Genomic DNA, 22,357 nt, shown 5'->3' with positions numbered 1-22,357 from the left:
GGCTGCTTTATTTCTTTATTAATATGAATGATTTAGTTAAATAATAGATGTATTCAGAACTTGATAAACTATTGCTTTCATAACTAAATTGTAATGTTGCATAAGAACTCTCACAAATAAAACTGTCCCTAATTTGCACCCTGAAAATGATTGGTTTATCCCTTCGTAGAGAATAGTTTCAGTGATGACCAGAGACAGTCGCTTACGTCTAATTACATACATTATTTTTATATTTTACTTTACTTATAATATTGGCGGTGGATGTTTCTATTTTCTGACCTCAACGAGTTTGACTGAAAATTAAATTTGTGCAAAATATCTCCTCGCTGCGTAGATATTCTTCCTTTTACATACAATGATAGGCCCATCAATTCCCAAGGATATATTAGAAAAGAGGAGGAAACAAAGCGATAAGAAAAACACCGAAAATGACAGTAGTGATGAAAGTGACGATGAGATTGTAGGACCACTGTTACCGGAGACCATTTACAACAAGAGCATTAATCTGGAACAAATAGCGGATAAGAAAGAAGAAAAGAAAGCTCAACATGACGACTCTAAGACTGTTGAAGCACAGACGCTTCATATGGAACAAAATAACCTATCGCAATACCCAATACGAGAAAGGCAAACTCTATTATCAAAGCACAGAGCCAAAAATACGGGTAAGAATAAGGTTACCAAATTTGACAGTAAGGAAAACCTCAATAGTGAGATAAGGAAAGAGATACTACGAAAGTTAGACCAAAACGGTGGCTTGGAAGGAAAATTCACTAGGGGTTCATAGATTTAATAATTAATGCATGCTATTTATATTGTAGTTTTACCGAAAACTTCATCAAGCTCGTTGATTTCTGCTTCCTGCTTAGTGTCTTTCTCTTGAATTTCTGCCTTGTTTGGCGTCATTATGCCCTCGAAAGAAAACCCAGGTGCAATCTTCAATTGCTGCAGCTTTGTCCAGTCTTTGAAACTTTGTATGTCTTCGCTTGTATTTAGTTCCGATATTTTAGTTTTCATTTCTTCAATTTCCTTAGTCCAATTCTGTAGCTCAGATTCTGTCAAGTTCAACTTTGGAGGTATTACAGAACTACTGAGCGTCGGTAGTAATTTATTATAGTTCGTATTCAATGTTATGGGCTTTGGTGGTTGGTATGACGGATTCTTAATTAATGGCACTTGTGCCAATATTGGATCGGCTATTGAGTTAGTATAAATTCAATCCTTGATGGTCATTTACACACATACGTTTTTCTGTATCTTCCATTATATACTGAATTTTAAAGTTAACTTTATACTTTTCTCTTAGGTTTCTTAAGTCTCACGTTAATTTTGCGCTCAGATAACCTACACGTAAATTCGTAATCAATTTTATCTTATGAAGTATATATAGTACAAATTACTCTTATTAATAGAGGTATAGATAGTTTATGATTTGATGACCCAATTAACAACGTACAGCCTTTGTATATGATGACATTAACTTAATTATCCTTAAAATGACGAATTAAAATGTAGGCATTTTCTTGTTTTAAGTTAGATAAAGAACGGTATCCACCTTCTAAACACATCAATAAACCACCGAAAGAAATATACACCGACATTTTATCATTATTTGAGTTCTCTTCAAATTTGTAAACAGTTCCGTACATAACATAATCGTAATCATCAGCAAGCGATCTATCATTGCTCTTTGGGGGTCTCCATGATCCATTGGAAGTCAACATAGATGATTCATTACCTAAGGATGATGCCAACATAATAGTTAATGAATCGTTATCTCTAACAGGAAATAATTCACTATTTATGTCCAAGGTAATTTTGATGTCTTGTGAGGTAGAAGATTGTCCTGTTATACGAGAAACTTTGTTGTATCTTGCAGAATCAACAGAATCGACATTGAACATGTCTTCAAATAAAATGCCTGACATTATATAGGGTTATATTAATAGATGTATGTACGAGATATCAGTATTGACTACTTGTTGAACAGTCCTTTTTGGATGAGATGAAGAAAAATTTCAGTATTAATCGATTTCCGGGATTTAAAACGTGACCAAGATCCATTTCCGGATGAACTTCAACCACGCAGTGTTACCCGACCAAATGACAACTGATACCACGGACTTTTACTACTGGAGGTTGTGAACAGAGGTCAAATCCTTACAACGCAAGTGTATGCAAAATAACCTTTGTAATCAGGATAAAGGTAAATAATAGAAAATTACCAAAATTAGATTTTATAGCCATTTATGAAAAAGACAAGTTTTTACATTTTAAGGAAGAAAAGATTGAAAACACTACAAACCTTGTAGCTTAAGTACAATGTCGGATACTGAAGAAAGTAGATACATTGAGAAAGAACTCAAGCAGGAAGTGTCAAAAAAGAAGGTTGTGCAACCTAAAAGCATTATTTCCAAAAAGACTGGACTTATAGTGAACTGCGTCTTCATCGTATCGGTTTTGATATTCTTTGCATTTTCAGTCTTTCAGAATAAAGACTCCAATATTTCATTACAATCACATCATGTTGACACGAATCAAGCAGCAAGTTACGAATATTCGGGCTTCATAAAGCACGAAGGAGAAAAGCTTGATATTACGCCAGAAATCAAATATAAAAGGGACTCCAAGTCGTCTAGTTCTAGCTCCAGTAAATCAGACAAAGCAACTAAGCCTCTCGATGAACCAGCAATACGGTTTTTACTTGTATTGGGTGGATTCATAGTTCTTAATATGGTTGCTATTTGCATCCATCATCTCTTTTTGAAAGCGACAAGATCAGAAAAGTCGTACAGAACAATAGAGCAGACTATCTCTCCATTTTAATGACATATACATCTATATATTTATCGTAAATAAAAAACAATTCAATAATTAAGAGGCAAGCTTATCATTAAAATTGTTATCGCGATTGGGATGCGCCAGTCGCCTTTAAGAACCAATGAATTCTCTTCTTAATTTTACGCCCAGGATACAGATTTTAATTAAGTTGGATATTATACACAAGTTCTTTAAAGAACATTTAGAATAAATATTTAGAAATAGCATCTACTAAGGTATTAGTGAGGAGGTTTTTAAAAATATGCCAATCGTTAAAACTCCGTCATTAGCAAAGCGAGTTCTTCAGATATGTTGTTCAATCGCTTGGTGTTTAGTTGCAGCAGGACCAGTATTCGGTTTTGCTGCTTTGAAGCCTATTTTAATTAGTGAGGGCGTCTACAGTGAAAGATGTAATGTGGAGAGTGTTAGAAATGATGCATTTGATTATTTGTCAGAGAAATTTGTGCTGTATGTTAATGTCGATAGTTTGAGTAAAGATTTGACTCCATGTGTCGATCAAGATTTATCCTTGAATTTGATGTTTACGTTAGCCGCCGTGGTCACAAATGTTGCTGCATTACCAGTTGGGTCAATTTTAGACGAATATGGACCACGGGTATGTGGTATGATTGGCTCATTCTTGATATTCTTAGCATCGTTAACATTAAAATTCGGCAAAGAATTATCAGAAAAGATTCCTTGGTTTGACGCTTATTTGATTGGGTATTCCGTTTTAGCTTTAGGTGGCCCGTTTGTATTTATATCATGTTTTCAATTAGCTAATAGCTTTCCTAAAAATTCGGGATTGGTATTAGCTCTTTTGACAGGTGCTTTTGATACATCACTGGCTTTGTTTTTGATTTACAGATTAATTTATACAAACATGTATAAATTGACCATAAATCAATTCTTCACCGCATACTTGATTATTCCTGTCTTTATTTTTATTTGCCAAGTAACTGTTATGCCAAAAGACTCCTACAAAACCGTGGGTACTTTGGCAAAAATAGGTGAAACTGCAATCGATGAAACTGGAAAACCTATTGACCGTGATTTACTCAAATCTCAAGATCGTGAAGATGGCGGCGACCAGCCAGCACAAAACTATGTACCTCAACCAACAATAAGCGAGACAACTTCCTTGTTAATTCGCAGATCATCCGTTGCCAGAAGAGATTCAGTGGTTCTGAGATTTTCATATGCATCCAGAAATTCAATAAAATCAGTTTATGAACAGGATGCAGAAGATAAGTTGATTGAATCATCAGGCGGTGTTTTCGGAATTTTACATGGCTACAATATTGCCGAACAATTAAAATCCTCTTGGTTTATTCTCATGACATTTTTCACTACAATCCAAATGCTTAGAATTAATTACTTTGTGGCAACTATTAAATCACAGGAATTATATTTATATAAGGGCAACGAAGACGTTGCAATCAGCATTAATCACTTTTTTGATTTGGCCTTACCTTTGGGAGGCTTAATATCGATACCATTTATCGGATTATTATTAGATAACTTAACTACATTATCAATATTGGAAATATTGACAGGTACATCTTTAGTTATTGGAATAATGGGTTTACTTTCTTGGTTGCCTGCAACATATTTTGGTATTATCTTACTAGTTGTATACAGACCATTCTACTATACTGCAGTATCTGATTTCTGTGCAAAAGTATTTGGATTTGATACTTTTGGAACAGTTTATGGTGCGATTATTTGCTTTTCTGGGATATGTAACATCTTGCAACAAGTGATGGACAAGGCAACCCACGAATATTTTAACATGAATCCGATTCCAATAAATGCATTGCTTACTTTTTTGACAGCTGTTTTCGGGGTTGCATTGATTGCTTTTGTCAAGGCTCAAGAAATGAACCTCAAACGAAAAGATTTGGAAATCGAAGCACAAGAGGCTTCATTAAGAGATGTTCCAAATTAATTAATATCGTATTTTGTATTATGCCATTCATATATATCTAAACAGACTTTATTGTTATTTAATATCTAATTTAATGCTTTTCTTAACTTTCTCTTCTTCTTCTCCTTCTCTGCAACCAAATCTGGATCTAGTGCTATCAACTCCGGAAGACTACTAATAACTGACGAATTATACCCAGAATTATATATTACGTGCTCTTTTAAGCGGGATTTTATATCTGAAATTTGCTGTGCATTAGCCACTTCAACATTCTTATCTATCTTAGCCATAGCCTTCAGTTCCTGCTCCTTTCCATATTTCTCGGGAAAATTGGACAATATCTCTTGCAATTTAGTGGGATTAACTGACATTCTCTATTTCTTTCCACTCTTTGCCTTCTCTTCTTTTCAAGTTGTCTTCTAGACCCTTTGATTAATTCTAAATGACCTACTCTACCAGCAATCAATCTCTCAGTTGAGTTCATCAAATGCCCTTGTTGGACCTTAGTTAACTTCGTAGCTTGCTTTGCAGGCGCTTTCTTTGGCTTGATAATCTTTGGTGTGGCTTTCTTAGGAGTCAACAGTTTCTTTACAACCTTCTTAGGGCCTTTAGCTTTTAATTTTAAGTTACCTTGAGCCATTTGGACGATTAATCTCTATATATATTTAATCTATGTACCATTATTATCTTATAAAAGTATTTGAAGCGCATCGCAGAAATCGTTCTGCACGACTATCCAAAAATTTTTCTAGGTGACTCCGATTAATTAATTATGCGACAATATAAATGAATCAATTGATGCTATCAAAAATTATTTTTGGTGGTTTGTTAGTTGCTAAGGTATTTCCAACCAATTGTGCTGTCTAGTCAAATAGTTATTCAAATCTTTTGAACGTACTAAAATGAGTAACGAAAAATATCTCATTTTACCAGGTCCAAAAGCCTTATCTCCTTTTAGGGTTAACAATTTAGTTCAAGAAATTGAAAAGAAGTTGAATAAGCCCTCAGTTGTTAAGGAGGTTGTTTCTTCGTATGTTCATTATATTTCATTGAAGGAAAAATTAAGCGACAAACAATTAGATTTAGTTGATGTCTTATTGCAATACGATACTCCGGTTGATCTTTCAGATAAGTTGACTCAGAAGTTAGTAGACATTTCTCGTATAAGCGGCGATGATGCGGACGCTCAAGAGAAGTTTGGATTAGAGAATGATACCTATATTATTAGAATATTACCAAGATCAGGTACTATTTCGCCATGGTCGTCAAAGGCTACCGATATTGCTAATATTTGTGGTTTGAAAGATAAAGTTGAAAGAATCGAACGTGGTTTGAATTTGCTTATTAAGGTTGAATCTGGCTTCCCATTATCGGATTACTTATCATCGGGCGAGATTTTGACTTCGGTTTTCGATAGAATGACTCAAGTTTTGTATTTGGGGGACCATTTCCCTAAATATGATGACTTGTTTGCTCATCATTCGCCTAAGCCATTAGTCGAAATTGATTTGATTGCAAGTACCGATAATTTGATCAAGGCTAACAAAGAAATGGGTTTAGCTTTGGATCAAGGTGAGCTTGAATACCTTACCAATGCGTTTACTGAAATTATTGGTAGAAACCCAACTGATGTTGAATTATTCATGTTTGCCCAGGTCAACTCTGAACATTGTCGTCACAAAATTTTCAATGCTGACTGGACAATTGATGGTGCTAAAAAAGATTTATCATTATTTAAAATGATTAGAAACACTCATGCCAAGAATCCCCAATATACCATTTCCGCTTATTCTGATAATGCTGCTGTTTTTGAAGGTCCAGAAGGTTATGTCTTTACTCCTGACTTTGAAACAAAGCAATGGAAATCCATTAAAGAAAAGGTTCACACATTAGTCAAAGTCGAAACCCATAATCATCCTACTGCTGTGTCTCCATTTGCTGGTGCTGCAACTGGATCTGGTGGTGAAATCAGAGATGAGGGTGCAGTCGGTCGTGGTTCAAAGTCGAAGGCTGGTTTAGCTGGGTTTTCGGTTTCAGATTTAAATATTCCAGATTTACCACAACCTTGGGAAAGAGATATAGGTAAGCCAAACCATATTGCTTCGTCCTTAGATATCATGATTGAAGCTCCAATCGGTTCAGCTGCATTCAACAATGAGTTTGGTAGACCAGCAATTAATGGTTACTTTAGAACATTGACCACTGAGGTTGAAAACTATAAAGGAGAAAACGAAATTAGAGGTTTTCACAAGCCTATTATGTTGGCAGGTGGTATGGGTGCTATTAGACCGGACTTGGCATTAAAGAATACCAAAATCACTCCAGGTGCTCAGTTAATTGTTCTTGGTGGTCAGTCTATGTTAATTGGTTTAGGTGGTGGTGCTGCTTCATCTATCTCATCTGGTGAAGGTTCTGCTGACTTGGATTTCGCTTCTGTTCAAAGAGGAAACCCTGAGATCCAAAGAAGGGCTCAACAAGTCATTGATGCTTGTGTATCTTTAGGAGGTAAAGGAAATCCAATTCAGTCTATTCATGATGTCGGTGCAGGTGGTTTATCTAATGCTTTGCCAGAATTGGTCCACGATAATGATTTGGGTGCTAAGTTCGAATTAAGATCAATTTTATCATTAGAACCAGGTATGTCTCCTATGGAAATTTGGTGTAATGAATCTCAAGAAAGATATGTTTTAGGTGTTGCACCTGAGAACTTAGACATGTTCAGCAAGATTTGTGAAAGAGAAAGAGCTCCATTTGCAGTAGTGGGTGAAGCAACTGAAGAACAAAGATTAATATTAACTGACTCTTTGTTAAAATCTACTCCAATCGACCTAGACATGTCAGTATTATTCGGTAAGGCACCTAAGATGTCGAGAACAGCTGTTACTCAACCATTGAATTTAAAGCCATTCGAAACAAGTGACTTGAAGTTAGAAGAATCCATTGAAAGAGTATTGCAATTACCATCAGTTGGTTCAAAGAATTTCTTAATTACTATTGGTGATAGATTTATTACTGGTTTGGTTGATCGTGATCAAATGGTTGGTCCATGGCAAACTCCTGTGGCTGATGTTGGTGTTACTGCAACCTCATTAGGTGAGACTGTTCTTTCAACAGGTGAAGCTTTATCTATGGGTGAAAAACCTACGTTGGCTTTGATTTCTGCTGCTGCATCCGCTAAAATGTGTGTAGCTGAATCATTGATGAATATTTTTGCTGCAGATATTCCTGCATTAGACAGAATTAAATTATCTGCTAATTGGATGTCCGCTGCATCTCATGATGGTGAAGGTGCTAAGTTATATGAAGCTGTCCAAGCTATTGGTTTAGATTTATGTCCAGACTTAGGTATTTCTATTCCAGTTGGTAAAGATTCTATGTCTATGAAGATGAAATGGGATGATAAGGAAGTTACTGCGCCATTAGCTTTAACAGTTACTGCTTTTGCTCCTGTCGACAATACTTCTAAGACTTGGACTCCACAATTGCAAAATACTGGAGAAGAAACCACTTTAGTCTTAGTTGATTTAGCAGCTAATATCAAAAAATCCTTAGGTGGTTCCGCGTTAGCCCAGGTTTACAAAAAGGTTGGTGATTCAGCACCAACTGTTCACTCGAATACGACTTTCAAATCGTTCTTACAGACATTAGTTGTCTTACATAAGCAATTCAATGTTTTGGCTTACCATGACAGATCAGAAGGTGGTTTAATTACTACTATTTTGGAAATGGGTTTCGCTGGAAGAACTGGTATTGATTTAGAAATTACTGGTGATGATTTGTTAACTGAATTATTCAATGAAGAATTAGGGGCTGTTTTCCAAATCGAAGCAAACGAATACGAACAATTTGTTAAGATATTTGAAACTAATGGTATTTCAAAGGATTTCATTTCAAATGTCGGTAAGCCTAATTTCCAATCTAAGGATCAAAAGGTCAGCATTAAGTTCAATAATGAGGCTGTTTATGAAAAATCTCGTAGTGAATTACAACAGTTATGGGCTAACACCTCTTACCACATTCAGAAATTAAGAGACAATCCAAAGACCACACAAGAGGAATACGATTCGATTAAAGATAACAGCGATCCTGGTTTGTCATATCAATTAACCTATAACGTCTCTGATGATTTGGGAGTTTCCAAATTAACTACCAAACCAAAGGTTGCTATCTTAAGAGAGCAAGGTGTTAACTCGCAACAAGAAATGGCATGGTGTTTCCAACAAGCCGGCTTTGATGTTGTTGACGTTCATATGTCGGATATTTTAAGTGGCAGAGTTACCTTAGATGATTTTGTTGGGTTAGCTGCATGTGGTGGTTTCTCATATGGTGACGTTTTGGGTGCCGGTGCTGGTTGGGCTAAATCTGTCTTGTTCAATGAAAGAGCACGTAACGAATTCAAAAAGTTCTTCCAAGATAGAGAGGATACTTTTGCATTCGGTGCCTGTAACGGGTGTCAATTCTTCGGTAGAATCGCTGAATTAATTCCTGGTACTGAAAACTGGCCAACCTTCGAAAAGAACTATTCAGAACAATACGAAGCTAGATTTGTCATGGTTGAAGTCACTGATGACTCAAGTAACTCTATTTTCTTGAATGGAATGAAGGGTTCCAAATTACCAATTGCTGTCGCCCACGGTGAAGGTAGAGCATCCTTCAAGTCTGACGACCTGAAACAACAATTCATCAATAATGGTTTGACTTCAGTGAGATACGTTGACAATTACGGAAATGTAGCTAAAAGCTATCCTTTCAATCCAAATGGTTCTCCAGAAGGTATTGCCGGTATTTCCTCGCCAAATGGTAGAGTGTTAGCCATGATGCCTCACCCAGAGAGAGTTTGCAGAAAGGAAAGTAACTCTTGGTATCCATCAGAACAAGGTGAAGAATGGGGTAGTTATGGTCCTTGGATCAGATTGTTCAGATCTGCCAGAAAGTGGGTTGGTGACAACCATTGATTTGTGTATATTAAAATATTAAAATATTAATTCCATAGAAAATTGTTTAATAAAATACGTAGCATTTATGAAATACATAACGTAGGTTCGTCATATCTTTATAGAGAATCAGTAGACCATACATTTCTTTGAACTGTACTAGATATCGCAGCTTGTCTTAATGAGGGACGATTATGTAATATAATCAAAATATTATATAAACAAGAATTTATTCAAAAAATTCAAAGGTCGTGTGTTAGACCAAACAATTTTTTTTTTGTTCTCTAGGACGAGGACGAAAAATTTTTCACATATTAGAGGTGAAAAATATACATAGAGTTCTTTTTGTTCTTATAAAAAATCATAAATACAACAAAATGGTTAACGCAATCTTATCCAAGAAGAGAAAGTTAGTGGCTGATGGTGTCTTCTACGCCGAATTAAACGAATTCTTTACCAGAGAATTAGCTGAACAAGGTTACGCTGGTGTTGAAGTCAGAAAGACCCCAACCAAATTAGAAGTTATTGTTAAGGCTTCTAACACCCAAGGTGTTTTAGGTGAACAAGGTAGAAGAATCCACGAATTAACCTCTTTAATCTGTAAGAGATTCAAGATCTCTCAAGAAGGTATCGTTATCTACGCTGAAAGAGTCGAAGAAAGAGGTTTATCTGCTGCTGTCCAAGCCGAAGCCTTAAAGTCTAAGTTATTAAACGGTTTACCATTGAGAAGAGCCGCTTACGGTGTTTTAAGATTCGCTATGGGTGCTGGTGCCAAGGGTGTTGAAGTTGTCATTTCTGGTAAATTAAGAGCTGCCAGAGCTAAGTCCCAAAAATACGCTGACGGTTTCATGATCCACTCCGGTCAACCAACCAAGGACTTCATTGATATTGCTATCAGACACGTTTTAATGAGACAAGGTGTCTTAGGTATTAAGGTCAAGATTATGAAGGACCCAGCTACCAACAAATTCGGTCCAAGATCCTTACCAGATGCTGTTAAGATTTCTGAAGCTAAGGACGATGACGAAATTGTCCCAGCTCCAACTGTTAAGTCTTACAAGGCTACTGCTGAAGAACCAGTTGAAGCTTCCGCTTAATTTAATTAAGTAATGTATATTTCAATATAACTCATTATTTATATACACTCCTGTAGATATGTCGTGCAATGTCTTTATTTGGTAGACAATGTCGTGCGAGAAACTTTCCGTCAACCGAGATTTGACTGTCCACTTGACTTGAGAAACGTCATATAAAGTGATGACTCCTCGGTTAAACGGGGATATTTCTTATCGGCGAGAAGGCTCGGAAAAACTCCGACTCCGTCATCACCGGCAATTAAACTCCACATAATTACAAATCATCCACTATAAATACTGGCAAAAATTCTCTACGAAATGTATTTTCCTATAATTTTCTTCTTAACAATAAAATAAAACAACTAAAACATAATGAACGGCCAACAAAACTTTTTACCATTATCTACAGACATTTCTGAACCATTTATTATCCCAAACGTTTCTCCAATTTCTATAGTGAGAGCAGAAACACCAAAACCACTTGCTAAGAACCAACTTTGAGGGTTGACCCCAGATAAGATTGGAATCATAGTAGAGATATTAAATTCTGATTGAAATATTCGTTTACTTCTAGCCTAAGCTATCAATGGATTCACATCTGTCTAAAAATGTTTACTTTATAACATTGATGAGAACTCCATTGGTCATTTACGAGTTTGTTATGATTTAAGGTTGAACCCCCTAGGCGGGTCTGCAGCATATATAGTGTATTATTTATAGTGAATAAAAAAGTTATAAAAAATATTCTGTCTGTAGTGGATTACACTATTGGATTGGTGTGTGGGTTTAGTTGGTGAACGTAAACTCGGATACTTTACACAAAAACACAAGATTCTCCGATTACCAGCTTCCCCTATTAGTCTAGTACACTTTGGTAGTCTGATCCGTCGCCCTATCTAGTGATGATATTAATTGCCCGTCTTAATGCACATTGCTCATCTTATGAGTATAATCAACGGGCCTACTCATGTAGTATCACGGAGAGATGATCGATTAATTTGTTTCACTTAACAGAAGCCTACAATAGCATTTTATTTCTTGATGTGTAGTACATTTCGTTATTCATATTATTGATATATAGGGATACATATAAGTTATAGCATATTTACAAAAAGATAACTTTAAGCGTCCAAGAGTTTAGTTATATTTTACTTAGTAAAATTCGTTATACTTCTTAGTATAGTACCCAGTGGACAAGCCACCCAAGACTAACAACACCAATGGAAGTGGCTTCTTGAATTTAGTAGGAATAGCCCTGCCCAAACCGGAAACCAATAATGTTGTCGAAGTACCTAAAGCAATTTCTAACCCGTAGTCAGCATTTTGCTTTAATAAGTATCCTGCTGTTCCGTACAAAATAGAAATAGTACCACCTGCAATTAATGAAGGTAAAGATCCTTTACGGACATATCCCATAATGCCCCCTACGGCACATAATCCTGACAAAGTGAATGCTGGATGTTCCATCTTATATTGCTCAGTTTTACTATCTAAAATGTTTAAAAACAATGAAAGAAAGTAAAGTTTCATCTGTAGTGCCATACTTTTTGTTGAGGGAGGTAGAAACCCTCAACCGGTAAACGACCGGAAATTCGTATAATTACCACTATTAAATCTAAAATATAGGTCGGTAATTGACCGGATGTCTCAATTAACTTGCTTTTACGCGGTTTAAAAGTTTTCAAACACCAAGCATTATTACTGGATGAATGGGTCCTCTGATGGGAAAGCACTTTTATGAAGAAATACTAGCTACAAAGAATAATGCTTTCATTACTGTAATATCTCTATCGAGCTAACATGTAGATACTGTATGATATATAATTTATTGTAAAAATTACCTTTACTTATATTCAGATCTTACTAGGTGTGAAATTTTAACAAACGGCCACTATATTAAAATAATAATGAGCGTTTAATAAATGGATAAAAGACGGGAAAAAATTTATTGCTATTGAGCTCCAAGAAGCTAATTAGGCAACAAGTTATTCCATCAATCAATTGTTTAGTGAAAGTGAATTTGATATTGAATACATAGCTAGTATGAATATTTCTTCTATGCTATCGAACGATAGTACCACGCCTTCCTTGGACGCTGACAGAAACTTTACAGGTAGTCAGACGAATAAGGATTTAGGAGGCACTCAAGATACGATAAACAAAGAAATAGACACTGGTGAAGTAGAAGACCACGCTAATGGAAATGCTGATGTTGGCGGGAATGGTATTGGAAATCATAGATCGACCACAAATGGTAATAACAAAGTTACTGATGATTTGGTTCGAAATGTTAATATTGTTGAATCTATTATACCGAAACCAATCAGACCGTCACGTTCGAGTATAGAGTCGGACGAAGAAGATGTTGGTAAGAACTACAATAGCATAATTTCCGATGACTTGGATCATATATCCCAAAGGTACTTGGAAAAGTTTGAAGAGAAGGTAAATGCAATTAATAAAATAGATCAAGTTTTAATAAGTGGCAACAATATGAAAGTATTAAATCAAGAAGAAGAAAACTTGAATACTCTTATGAAGAAATCAAGCGAAATCGCCGAAAATTATATTGATAGAGTGGTCACCGAAGATATTTCATCAAAGGCAAATGTCTTGAATGGCAAAGAGTCCATTGGCAAAGAATTCAAATGGGGATCTACTAGAGATACGAAAAAGCGTGAACTAGAATTAGAAGTTGAAAATGCCAGTAAAGCTGATACAGCAGCAAAGAAAGGTGGAAATAAATCGAAACAAGGTACGGCAAAGTCTACTCCTGCTAAGAAAACAAAAGCTAAACCAAAAAGAAAGCAGCTGGCAACTGATGAAACAGCAGAAGAGAGTCAACTCGGCAAGAAAAGAAAGACTCGCGCAGGTTCAGTCTCTGGTGCTGCTCAAAACGACGACAAGCTGGCTAATGGTAAAGTTAAGTTAAAGTTAACTTTGAAAGACCAAGCAGAGGAGGACTCAGCTAATCCAGACACAGCATCAAAAATAACAACGAAAGAACAGAAGATTATTACCAAACAATATGATAACACTTTTGTTTCTATTTGGAAGGACTTATCTAGAAAAGATGGTCCTAAAGTAAGTAGGTTGATGCAACAATCGACTCAAGCGAAGATGATTAATCTTAAAAAGACATCTATTTTGGCGGCCAGAGAAGCTAAGAGATGGCAATTGAAGAATAATAGAAATCAAAAAGATTTAACTACGAAAGCCAGACGTGCAATGAGAGAAATGTTCAACTTCTGGAAGAGAAATGAAAGAATAGAGAGAGAATTGCGTAAAAAACACGAAAAGGAATTACTTGATAAGGCTAAAAAAGAAGAAGAAGAAAGGGAATCTAAGAGGCAGTCGAGAAAATTAAATTTCCTTATTACGCAAACAGAGTTATATTCGCATTTCATCGGTAAGAAGATCAAGACTGATGAGTTCGAAGGCAATGATTCCGATCCTAATGTTAACTTTAAGTCTTCCAGTCATCATTATGATAAGTATTCTAATATAGATGGAGAAAGTAAAGATTTCAATTCCATTGATTTTGATAACGAAGATGAAGAATCCTTGAATAAAGCAGCTGCTGTCAATGCACAAATTGCATTGGAAGCGGCCAAGACGAAAGCTCAAGCTTTTGATAATGATCCTCTTAAAAATCCAGATACTAATGGCGAAGAAATGAACTTCCAAAACCCTACTTTATTAGGAGACATAAATATTTCTCAACCTGATTTATTGAAATGTACTTTGAAAGAATACCAAGTAAAGGGTTTGAATTGGTTGGCTAATCTATATGAGCAAGGTATTAATGGTATTTTGGCAGATGAAATGGGTCTAGGTAAGACTGTTCAGAGTATCTCTGTTTTAGCCTATTTAGCGGAAACCCATAATATATGGGGACCATTTTTGGTCGTCACACCAGCATCAACATTACATAACTGGCAACAGGAAATAAGTAGGTTTGTTCCTGAATTTAAGGTTATTCCATATTGGGGCAATGCGAAGGATCGTAAAGTGTTAAGAAAATTCTGGGATCGTAAGAACTTTAGATACGGGAAGGACGCTCCATTTCATGTTTTGGTTACGTCCTATCAATTGGTCGTTGCAGATGCTGCATATTTTCAAAAGATGAAATGGCAATATATGATTCTAGATGAAGCACAGGCTATCAAGTCATCTCAGTCCTCTAGATGGAAATCATTACTTTCTTTTTCATGCCGTAATAGATTATTATTAACTGGTACCCCAATTCAAAATTCTATGCAAGAATTATGGGCCTTATTACATTTCATTATGCCCTCATTATTTGACTCCCATGATGAGTTTAGCGATTGGTTCTCAAAGGATATTGAAAGCCATGCACAGTCTAATACTGAATTGAACGAACAGCAGTTACGGAGATTACATGTCATCTTGAAACCATTTATGTTAAGGCGTATTAAGAAGAATGTTCAAAGTGAATTAGGCGATAAACTTGAAATAGATGTGTTCTGCGACTTGACTCATAGACAGAAAAAGTACTATCAAATGTTGACCTCTCAAATATCAATTATGGATTTATTGGATTCTGCAAATAATAGCAGTGACGACAGTGCCCAATCATTAATGAATTTAGTCATGCAATTTAGAAAAGTTTGCAATCACCCAGACTTATTTGAAAGAGCTGATGTTAAATCCAGTTTTGCTTTCAGTAGATTTGCTGAAACAAGCTCTTTTTTGAGAGAGACAAATGAATTGGAAATGTTTTACAGTACAGAAAATCTAATCAAGTATAATATTCCAAGGATGGTCTACGAGGAAATTTTGCAACCAACATTTGATAATGATGTTGGATCTCGTAAAAAAATCTTGAATAATATGTTCAATATATACGATCCTTCAAATGTTGCTAATGATGAATTGGAAAACTTTAGTTGGTTAAAATTCGTTGATAAATCTCCACAAGAAGTCAATAATTTATCGAAACAAAATATAATTGAAAGAGCTATTAACAATAGAGAGTATTCTGATATAAACTATGAGAGAATAAACAGATTGAAGTATGTCTATGATGAGGATGATGAATGTTTCATCCCTAATTCAAAATTATTATTGATAAACGAGTTGCAGAACAATCATGCGTTAATAAGCAACTCTACGCATTTGAAAGAATTATATTCAATTAAGAACAAAGTATATAACGATATGGTTATTAACAATATGAAACCAGCTGCTGAACCTTTAGTAAAGGCCCCACCAGTTGATGTTGTTTGTAATAGTATTTCCTTTGTGCATAATCTTCAAGCGTCGCTCTTTGATTCTAATATAAGGCAAAGTTTAATGCCATTGTCATTCAATCAAGAATTAGAGCTACTTAAGAGTAACTCTCCAATAACTGAATATCCAAAATCAAATATGCTTCCGAATACAATCAATAAGTTTATTGATTATTCGAATATAAGAATGCCATCGATGAATAGATTCATCACAGAATCAGGTAAATTATCAAAGTTAGATGAATTACTCGTTGACTTAAAACATAATGATCATAGAGTTTTAATTTATTTTCAAATGACAAAGATGATGGATTTGATGGAAGAATATTTGACATATAGACAGCATAAGTATATTAGATTGGATGGTTCATCCAAGTTGGACGACCGCCGTGATCTCGTGCATGATTGGCAAACAAAACCAGAAATTTTTGTATTCTTGTTATCAACGAGAGCTGGTGGGCTAGGTATTAACTTGACCGCAGCTGACACTGTTATCTTTTATGATTCAGACTGGAATCCTACTATCGATTCCCAAGCTATGGATCGTGCTCATAGATTAGGTCAGACCCGTCAAGTGACAGTTTATAGATTATTGACAAGAGGTACAATTGAAGAAAGAATGAGAGATAGAGCTAAGCAAAAAGAACAAGTTCAACAAGTCGTTATGGAAGGAAAATCCGCAATAGCGAATAAGGAAGAATCTGGTAATAAGAAAAAAGATGTCGCGTTCTTGTTATTAGGTGATGAAGAGTCATCTGCAGCGGTAGCTTTGAACGATGATAGTGAAGGGAAACAAGATTTGCTGGATTCTAAAAAATCACAAACTAAGAATCTTGAAGATATGTATCACGAAGGAGAAGGTGAATTTTCTGGTAATGTTACACCGGCTCTTTAATGTGTCCTTTTTATATGTACATAAGTCCTTTTATCTACGGTGACATGTAAAGTAATAAATAAATGTAAAAATTTCTATGTATCTACTTTTGCACTCAAAGAATTCTCTAGTTCACTCAAAAATGCTTTATTATTTTGGTTTCCATTGTTGAACGTATCATTGGTTTTAGTAATAGTATTAGTATTGATATTAGTGTTAGAATTAAGATCATTTGTATTGTCGCTTAATGTATTATCAACCAGTGATTTTAATTTCAAGCTTTCATTCTCATGTTCTAAATTATAAATTCTGTTAAAGCTTTCTTCTAATTTTAATTTTAAATCTTCCTTAGAGAGACTCTGCTTTTCTGCTCCAGCTCCATCATCGATGCTTTCATCATGGTCATCGTCATAAGTCGTGATTTGAGTTGAACTTAATAACTCCGATAATCCACTAATATTTGAGTTCATTGAATTTAGAGAATACCTGTTATTAGAGGAGCGTTTGAGCGTATTAAGGAGCCTTTTATGGCTCAAGTTATTTGATAGAGAATCTAGCGCTGCTTGGTTAAATGTTTCGTTGTAATTGGCGGATGGAAGCATGTTCATGTAGTTGTCATCATAACAAACTGGTCCATTCATCTTATCATTAGTATTTCCATTACCCTGTATTGAGGGGGGGTTTAAATCAGACGAGAACCTACTGTTGGCCGTTCTGGCTTTATGGCCCGGCTCTTCAAATACTGTTAATAAGCCTAATTGAAGACCAGTAGATAATCGTTTGTATTGTGTATCTGGTCCATTAGCCTTACTATTTGATGATCGAGAAGGCAAATTCGAATCAGAATATGTTGATTGTTGTATAGTTGGACTGGGAATAGAAGATAGTGACTGATTCATCGGCAAAGAGAACCTCTTCTTAGCGGAATTAGAATTGACGGTATGAAAAGATTTCAAATTAAATTCTCCATTAGAATTAGAGTTTCTCTTGGAAGAAGATACAGACGATCTTGGTGAACTTTTCATTGATGATAAGTCATTTGATTTAATATAAAATTCGTTGTTTAATTCACCAAAGTTTACTTGGTATAGTTCTTTAATTGAATTCAATTCATCACCGAACTGTTTGAATATCATTAGCTTTTCATTCATTTCGTCAATATTAGTTATAGATGATATTGATTGATTATATTTCTTGAAATACGTTAAATTTGTAGTAATATTAGTTAGTTTGTTAATCAAATTATTCATATTAGTATCAGTGATAGATTCAAAAGCTGAATAGCGAGTCTGATTGCTTATCTCCAATACATCTTTATTGCTGATATCATCTTGCCTTGTCTCAACTTTATTTATTTTTTCAAATTTTTCAAATATCAAGTTAAAGTTTTTCAAAATACTTGTATGCTCATCAAATAATTCTTCAATCACTAATAATTTTTCGAAAAACAGGAACTCATTTTGCAAGACTTCGTCGATTTCGTATTCAGTTATGTTAAATTGATCCCAGACTTGAAATAGATAAAAGCTTCTAACAGGTGATTCATTTACAGTTAGTAATTGGCAAACTAAAAACTTTCTCAATTGATTGAATTTGTTAAGTTTAAAGGTCAACTCATCAATAGTTACCTTCTCGCTTGAATTATTAATTTCGATTGTTCTGTCAGCCTTGTACTTCGAATTCAATGTACACACATTAATATTATTTATGTTGCAGTACTTTTCAAACATAGGACCATTCAAGAAAGGTAATAATTTAATAATTGAACTCTTCAAATTAAAATTTAAAAAATCTAACGTATTATCAAGATTCTCTTTTAGGTCAACTACTTTGTTCTTTGATATTTTCGAATTTTTCATAAATCCAAACATTTCCATTTCTTTTAGATTAATTAAATTCATTATCAATTTTTTGTTGACTTTGTAATTATTCACTAAGAATCCATTCAACATATTTAATACCTTTGTAGACTGAATTTTCAAATTGATTCTTTTGAATTGTACGATTTTCACGGAAATAATAAGTAAAATTTTGAACATCTTGACCTTGTTCTGTGCCGAAATTTTTGAATTCACGCCTTTCAAGGATTGCTTTAGAAGGAATATTATCATATAAATTGTTTGAATAAGCATTTCGGAATTATATAGCTTATCTGAAAACTTCAATTGATATTGCTTGTTTAGAATATATAATTCAGTGCCATCAAAATTTAACGATTTCACGAATTTTTTGGGGTTATCATTGGGATTATTAATGCTGCATTGTAAATTATTTAGTGATTGTTCATTTTTGGATAGTATCATCGAATCGTCTAATAAACTTGATACTATTAGATTGTATTTAAACTTTTCCCAAAATTCATTCTGAATATTATTTAATGACAAGTACTTTTTTATAAACTTTCGAAAATTCTCAGTGGATGGACTTACTCTGTGCATGTTATTTATCATATAATAATACATGAAATCAGCTTCAGCGGGTTTTTCTTTCATATGATCTATATTCTCATTAAGTAAATTAGGTGATGCTAATTCATGTATGCTTCGGCCATTTTGAAAAGGCTGACTAAAGTTGTGATTTGACAATGATGGCGACGACGTAGCTTCTTCGATACCCCAATCGCTTACCTCTATTCCATTATTAGAGAAGTAGTTTGATAGAGGATTAAATCTATCAAAGTTCATACTATTGAATCATCTAATGGACGAACGTAATTTAGTAGGTAATAAATTCTTGTATAAAAAGAAAACGAATTCTGATGATAATTATAACCTTGTTGACGCTTAGACTAAAGTGAGAAGGTATCTTTTAGTATGGTTTAGTTTAATCTAATTAACTTTTATTTACGTTTGTTTTGATTCCCCAAATGAGCATGCACTCCGTATATTATATGCAGTATATCCGTTTTTTGATGGAACCATAAACGGTTTCTATGTAAGTTTGAAAGTATATACATCATGAAGTGATTCAATCTGACAAGAATGTGTCATGTTGATCATTTTTATTAGGGGGCAAGTTAGTTGAAAAATATACTTATAAAAATAATTTTTAAAATTACCAATATACATATGAATTAAGGGCCGAGGTCATATTTGTCAAATCGATACATTCTACCCTCATAATGAATACATATTATCATGTGGTGAGAGTAAATTCATGTCCCGATTTGGAAAAGAGAGAATTGTCATAATCGAGCTATACTTTGCACCTATATAGCACCTGCAAACGACTAGACAAGAATCAATATGAGATTTCATTCTAGTAATATTCGAAATATCTATTTTTCACAAAGCTTAGTGGTTATGCTTCCATGAAGAATATTCATTGTTATTTTGAGTTGGAACAACTCAATCGAATGGTTTGCTTCTCCTACACCTATCTTCACAAGCAGTAGAATATTACTATAAGCAGGATAGTATGTTGACATAAATATAAAGAGTGAATAAATGTCTTGTACTTAAATGAACCCTGGGCCTGCACCCATCCCACTTAGCCAGTCATCATCTATTGACAAATCATTATTAAAAGATGTGGAATTTAAAATAGCTGAAGCGTTTATATCTAAATTACCCAGCATCGCTTGCTGTTGTTGAATGTACTTTAATCGTTCCTGTTGTAATTGATACTGCAAGTTAAATTGATTTCTCTGTTGTGCTGTCAAATTAGGATCATCGTTAGTGGCTTCTATAGAATTATTTTGAGCAGAATTGGGTTTTATATCACTAATCGTGTTCTTTGTATTATTGTTAGCCGTCTGATAAGCATCAACACCCTTATTTTGCTGCTGCATCATTAACAATTGCTGTTGTAAATGTTGCTGTTGTTGTTGTTGCAAAAGTGATTGTTGCTGTGGTTGTAGAGGACGTTGCGAAACTAACAGAGTATTTGCATTTAAATCTTTTGTTTTGGCTTCCATTTGATTAGCCTGTATTGGTTGCAGTTGGTGTGGCAGCTGGCTTGATTGCTGGTGCGGCAGCTGTTGTTGTCTCTGTTGCTTCATTAGCATGAACTGTCTCTTTTGAATATTATTTTGATTCTCCATCATTAACAAATTCAATTGATAGTCATTAATGGCGTCATTATTTACGGTCTTATGCTGTACTTGACCTGATTGAGAAGGTTGCAATTCCTGAGCTTGCGGTAAAGGTCTTTGCTGATGTTGCTGTGGCATTTGATTTTGAAGTTGCATTTGAGGCTGCTGTGGTTGACCGTTTACCATTAGCGGTGATTGCAAATGTTGCTGTTGTTGTACTTGTTGTGCTTGTTGTGCTTGTTGTGCTTGTTGTGCTTGTAGTGCTTGTTGTGCTTGTTGTATTTGTCCTTGGTGTGCTTGATGTGCTTGTTGTGTTTGTTGTGTTTGTTGTCCTTGATGTGCTTGTTGTTGTTGAAACTGAAGCCTCATTTGCTGTAGTTTCAATTGTTGTTGATATTGAGCCATGTTCATATTTAACCCCTGCCTTACCGTAGGAGGTGGCATTGGATTTTTCTTCATATTAGGGTTAGCTTGGTTCAATGTCTGGTTCATATTCGGATTAGCAGTCGCCTGCATGGTCCAGAGAGACGACCACCATTCTAATAGAAATGTGTCTGAGTGATCTAAGGACATCTTGTAATCAATATTATCGTAGTTTTCATTCGTCGATAACCCGTTGGTAGGAACATCACCCTCAATCAATAGCGATTTTGCTGACTCCTCCATGCCATTAGCTCTTAAATATTCATACAAGTATGCTAGTAATAGCTGGCGAGAATCCTTAGCAAAGTCATCACTTACCATATGTTTGCTAGCCCCTTTATGAGGTATGTTTTTCCGTTCGTCCTTTGTTGAAGCTTTCCGAACATTTTGTCCATTCGTGTTCTGATAGGGCAGTTGCTGTTGTTGCTGTTGCTTCTTCTGCTGTTGTTGCATGTAATTCTGGTGTGATGCTGTGTTTGATGTATTAGCGAGTGGAGACAAATTAAACTCCATGCTACTGTGCTGTACAATTTAAATTATACACTTTTTCAGCCTGCTTCAATATATGTGGATGGTGCTATAAATAAATACCTGAGACTTTCAAATGAAATATAATTGCCTTATAAAATAAGAATTTAAACTAAACGCTTTCCTTTAATAAATATTTTTCTGGCCCTTAAGAATGTAACAATAGTGTCAAACTCCGTTATAGTACCTTAGCTACTTTTATATTATCAATGGTATTATCAATTGAAATATCAATTTTCTCGACCCCTATATTAAATTCCTTTTAGATATCACCAACCTTTTCAATGGATTGTAAAAAAGTGTTGATGCGGAGGATGTGAGATTATCGAAGTTTTTCCAATATTCTATGTACAGGATGTATACAGTATATATGATCTTTCTCCAATAATTTTAAGGGTTTAAACACTGTCAGTAGAAGCTACTACTTAGTTTATATTGTAATGTGAGCCAAGATGTGTAAATATTTTTCACCTGTTATGTCTTTTTTTTC

At 34.8% G+C, this 22,357-nt stretch overlaps 13 protein-coding genes across 13 annotated transcripts; 6 read left to right on the top strand and 7 right to left on the bottom strand.

Moving 5' to 3' along the window:
- Positions 1–355: 355 nt before the first annotated feature.
- AC631_04028 (uncharacterized protein) lies at positions 356–787 on the top strand (the record flags this gene model as incomplete). Its single annotated transcript, XM_015612857.1, has 1 exon — positions 356–787. One exon carries the CDS (start codon positions 356–358, stop codon positions 785–787), a length of 432 nt encoding a protein of 143 aa, XP_015466338.1.
- A 23-nt stretch (positions 788–810) lies between these two features.
- On the bottom strand, positions 811–1,017 carry AC631_04027 (uncharacterized protein; the record flags this gene model as incomplete). The annotated part of the gene is made up of 1 exon (XM_015612856.1): positions 811–1,017. The coding sequence occupies one exon, from the start codon at positions 1,015–1,017 to the stop codon at positions 811–813; it is 207 nt and encodes a 68-aa protein (XP_015466337.1).
- Positions 1,018–1,481: 464 nt separating this feature from the next.
- Positions 1,482–1,928, bottom strand: RPB8 (DNA-directed RNA polymerase core subunit; the record flags this gene model as incomplete). Its single annotated transcript, XM_015612855.1, has 1 exon — positions 1,482–1,928. The coding sequence occupies one exon, from the start codon at positions 1,926–1,928 to the stop codon at positions 1,482–1,484; it is 447 nt and encodes a 148-aa protein (XP_015466336.1).
- Positions 1,929–2,322: 394 nt separating this feature from the next.
- Positions 2,323–2,826, top strand: AC631_04025 (uncharacterized protein; the record flags this gene model as incomplete). The annotated part of the gene is made up of 1 exon (XM_015612854.1): positions 2,323–2,826. One exon carries the CDS (start codon positions 2,323–2,325, stop codon positions 2,824–2,826), a length of 504 nt encoding a protein of 167 aa, XP_015466335.1.
- Positions 2,827–3,082: 256 nt separating this feature from the next.
- Positions 3,083–4,768, top strand: AC631_04024 (uncharacterized protein; the record flags this gene model as incomplete). Its single annotated transcript, XM_015612853.1, has 1 exon — positions 3,083–4,768. The coding sequence occupies one exon, from the start codon at positions 3,083–3,085 to the stop codon at positions 4,766–4,768; it is 1,686 nt and encodes a 561-aa protein (XP_015466334.1).
- Positions 4,769–4,833: 65 nt separating this feature from the next.
- Positions 4,834–5,037, bottom strand: AC631_04023 (uncharacterized protein; the record flags this gene model as incomplete). Its single annotated transcript, XM_015612852.1, has 1 exon — positions 4,834–5,037. The coding sequence occupies one exon, from the start codon at positions 5,035–5,037 to the stop codon at positions 4,834–4,836; it is 204 nt and encodes a 67-aa protein (XP_015466333.1).
- Positions 5,038–5,042: 5 nt separating this feature from the next.
- Positions 5,043–5,387, bottom strand: AC631_04022 (uncharacterized protein; the record flags this gene model as incomplete). The annotated part of the gene is made up of 1 exon (XM_015612851.1): positions 5,043–5,387. The coding sequence occupies one exon, from the start codon at positions 5,385–5,387 to the stop codon at positions 5,043–5,045; it is 345 nt and encodes a 114-aa protein (XP_015466332.1).
- Positions 5,388–5,649: 262 nt separating this feature from the next.
- On the top strand, positions 5,650–9,702 carry ADE6 (phosphoribosylformylglycinamidine synthase; the record flags this gene model as incomplete). The annotated part of the gene is made up of 1 exon (XM_015612850.1): positions 5,650–9,702. One exon carries the CDS (start codon positions 5,650–5,652, stop codon positions 9,700–9,702), a length of 4,053 nt encoding a protein of 1,350 aa, XP_015466331.1.
- A 356-nt stretch (positions 9,703–10,058) lies between these two features.
- RPS3 (40S ribosomal protein uS3) lies at positions 10,059–10,778 on the top strand (the record flags this gene model as incomplete). The annotated part of the gene is made up of 1 exon (XM_015612849.1): positions 10,059–10,778. One exon carries the CDS (start codon positions 10,059–10,061, stop codon positions 10,776–10,778), a length of 720 nt encoding a protein of 239 aa, XP_015466330.1.
- Positions 10,779–11,909: 1,131 nt separating this feature from the next.
- AC631_04019 (uncharacterized protein) lies at positions 11,910–12,224 on the bottom strand (the record flags this gene model as incomplete). The annotated part of the gene is made up of 1 exon (XM_015612848.1): positions 11,910–12,224. One exon carries the CDS (start codon positions 12,222–12,224, stop codon positions 11,910–11,912), a length of 315 nt encoding a protein of 104 aa, XP_015466329.1.
- A 576-nt stretch (positions 12,225–12,800) lies between these two features.
- On the top strand, positions 12,801–16,904 carry AC631_04018 (chromatin-remodeling ATPase; the record flags this gene model as incomplete). The annotated part of the gene is made up of 1 exon (XM_015612847.1): positions 12,801–16,904. One exon carries the CDS (start codon positions 12,801–12,803, stop codon positions 16,902–16,904), a length of 4,104 nt encoding a protein of 1,367 aa, XP_015466328.1.
- A 74-nt stretch (positions 16,905–16,978) lies between these two features.
- On the bottom strand, positions 16,979–19,567 carry AC631_04017 (uncharacterized protein; the record flags this gene model as incomplete). The annotated part of the gene is made up of 1 exon (XM_015612846.1): positions 16,979–19,567. One exon carries the CDS (start codon positions 19,565–19,567, stop codon positions 16,979–16,981), a length of 2,589 nt encoding a protein of 862 aa, XP_015466327.1.
- Positions 19,568–20,340: 773 nt separating this feature from the next.
- Positions 20,341–21,792, bottom strand: MSS11 (Mss11p; the record flags this gene model as incomplete). The annotated part of the gene is made up of 1 exon (XM_015612845.1): positions 20,341–21,792. The coding sequence occupies one exon, from the start codon at positions 21,790–21,792 to the stop codon at positions 20,341–20,343; it is 1,452 nt and encodes a 483-aa protein (XP_015466326.1).
- Between the last annotated feature and the right edge of the window lie 565 nt (positions 21,793–22,357).

Source organism: Debaryomyces fabryi (genome assembly GCF_001447935.2).
Source record: "Debaryomyces fabryi strain CBS 789 chromosome Unknown contig00097, whole genome shotgun sequence".
Classification (NCBI taxonomy): Eukaryota; Fungi; Ascomycota; class Pichiomycetes; order Serinales; family Debaryomycetaceae; genus Debaryomyces; species Debaryomyces fabryi.
Note: the sequence above shows the minus strand (reverse complement) of the source record. Positions and strands in the feature narration are given on the sequence as shown.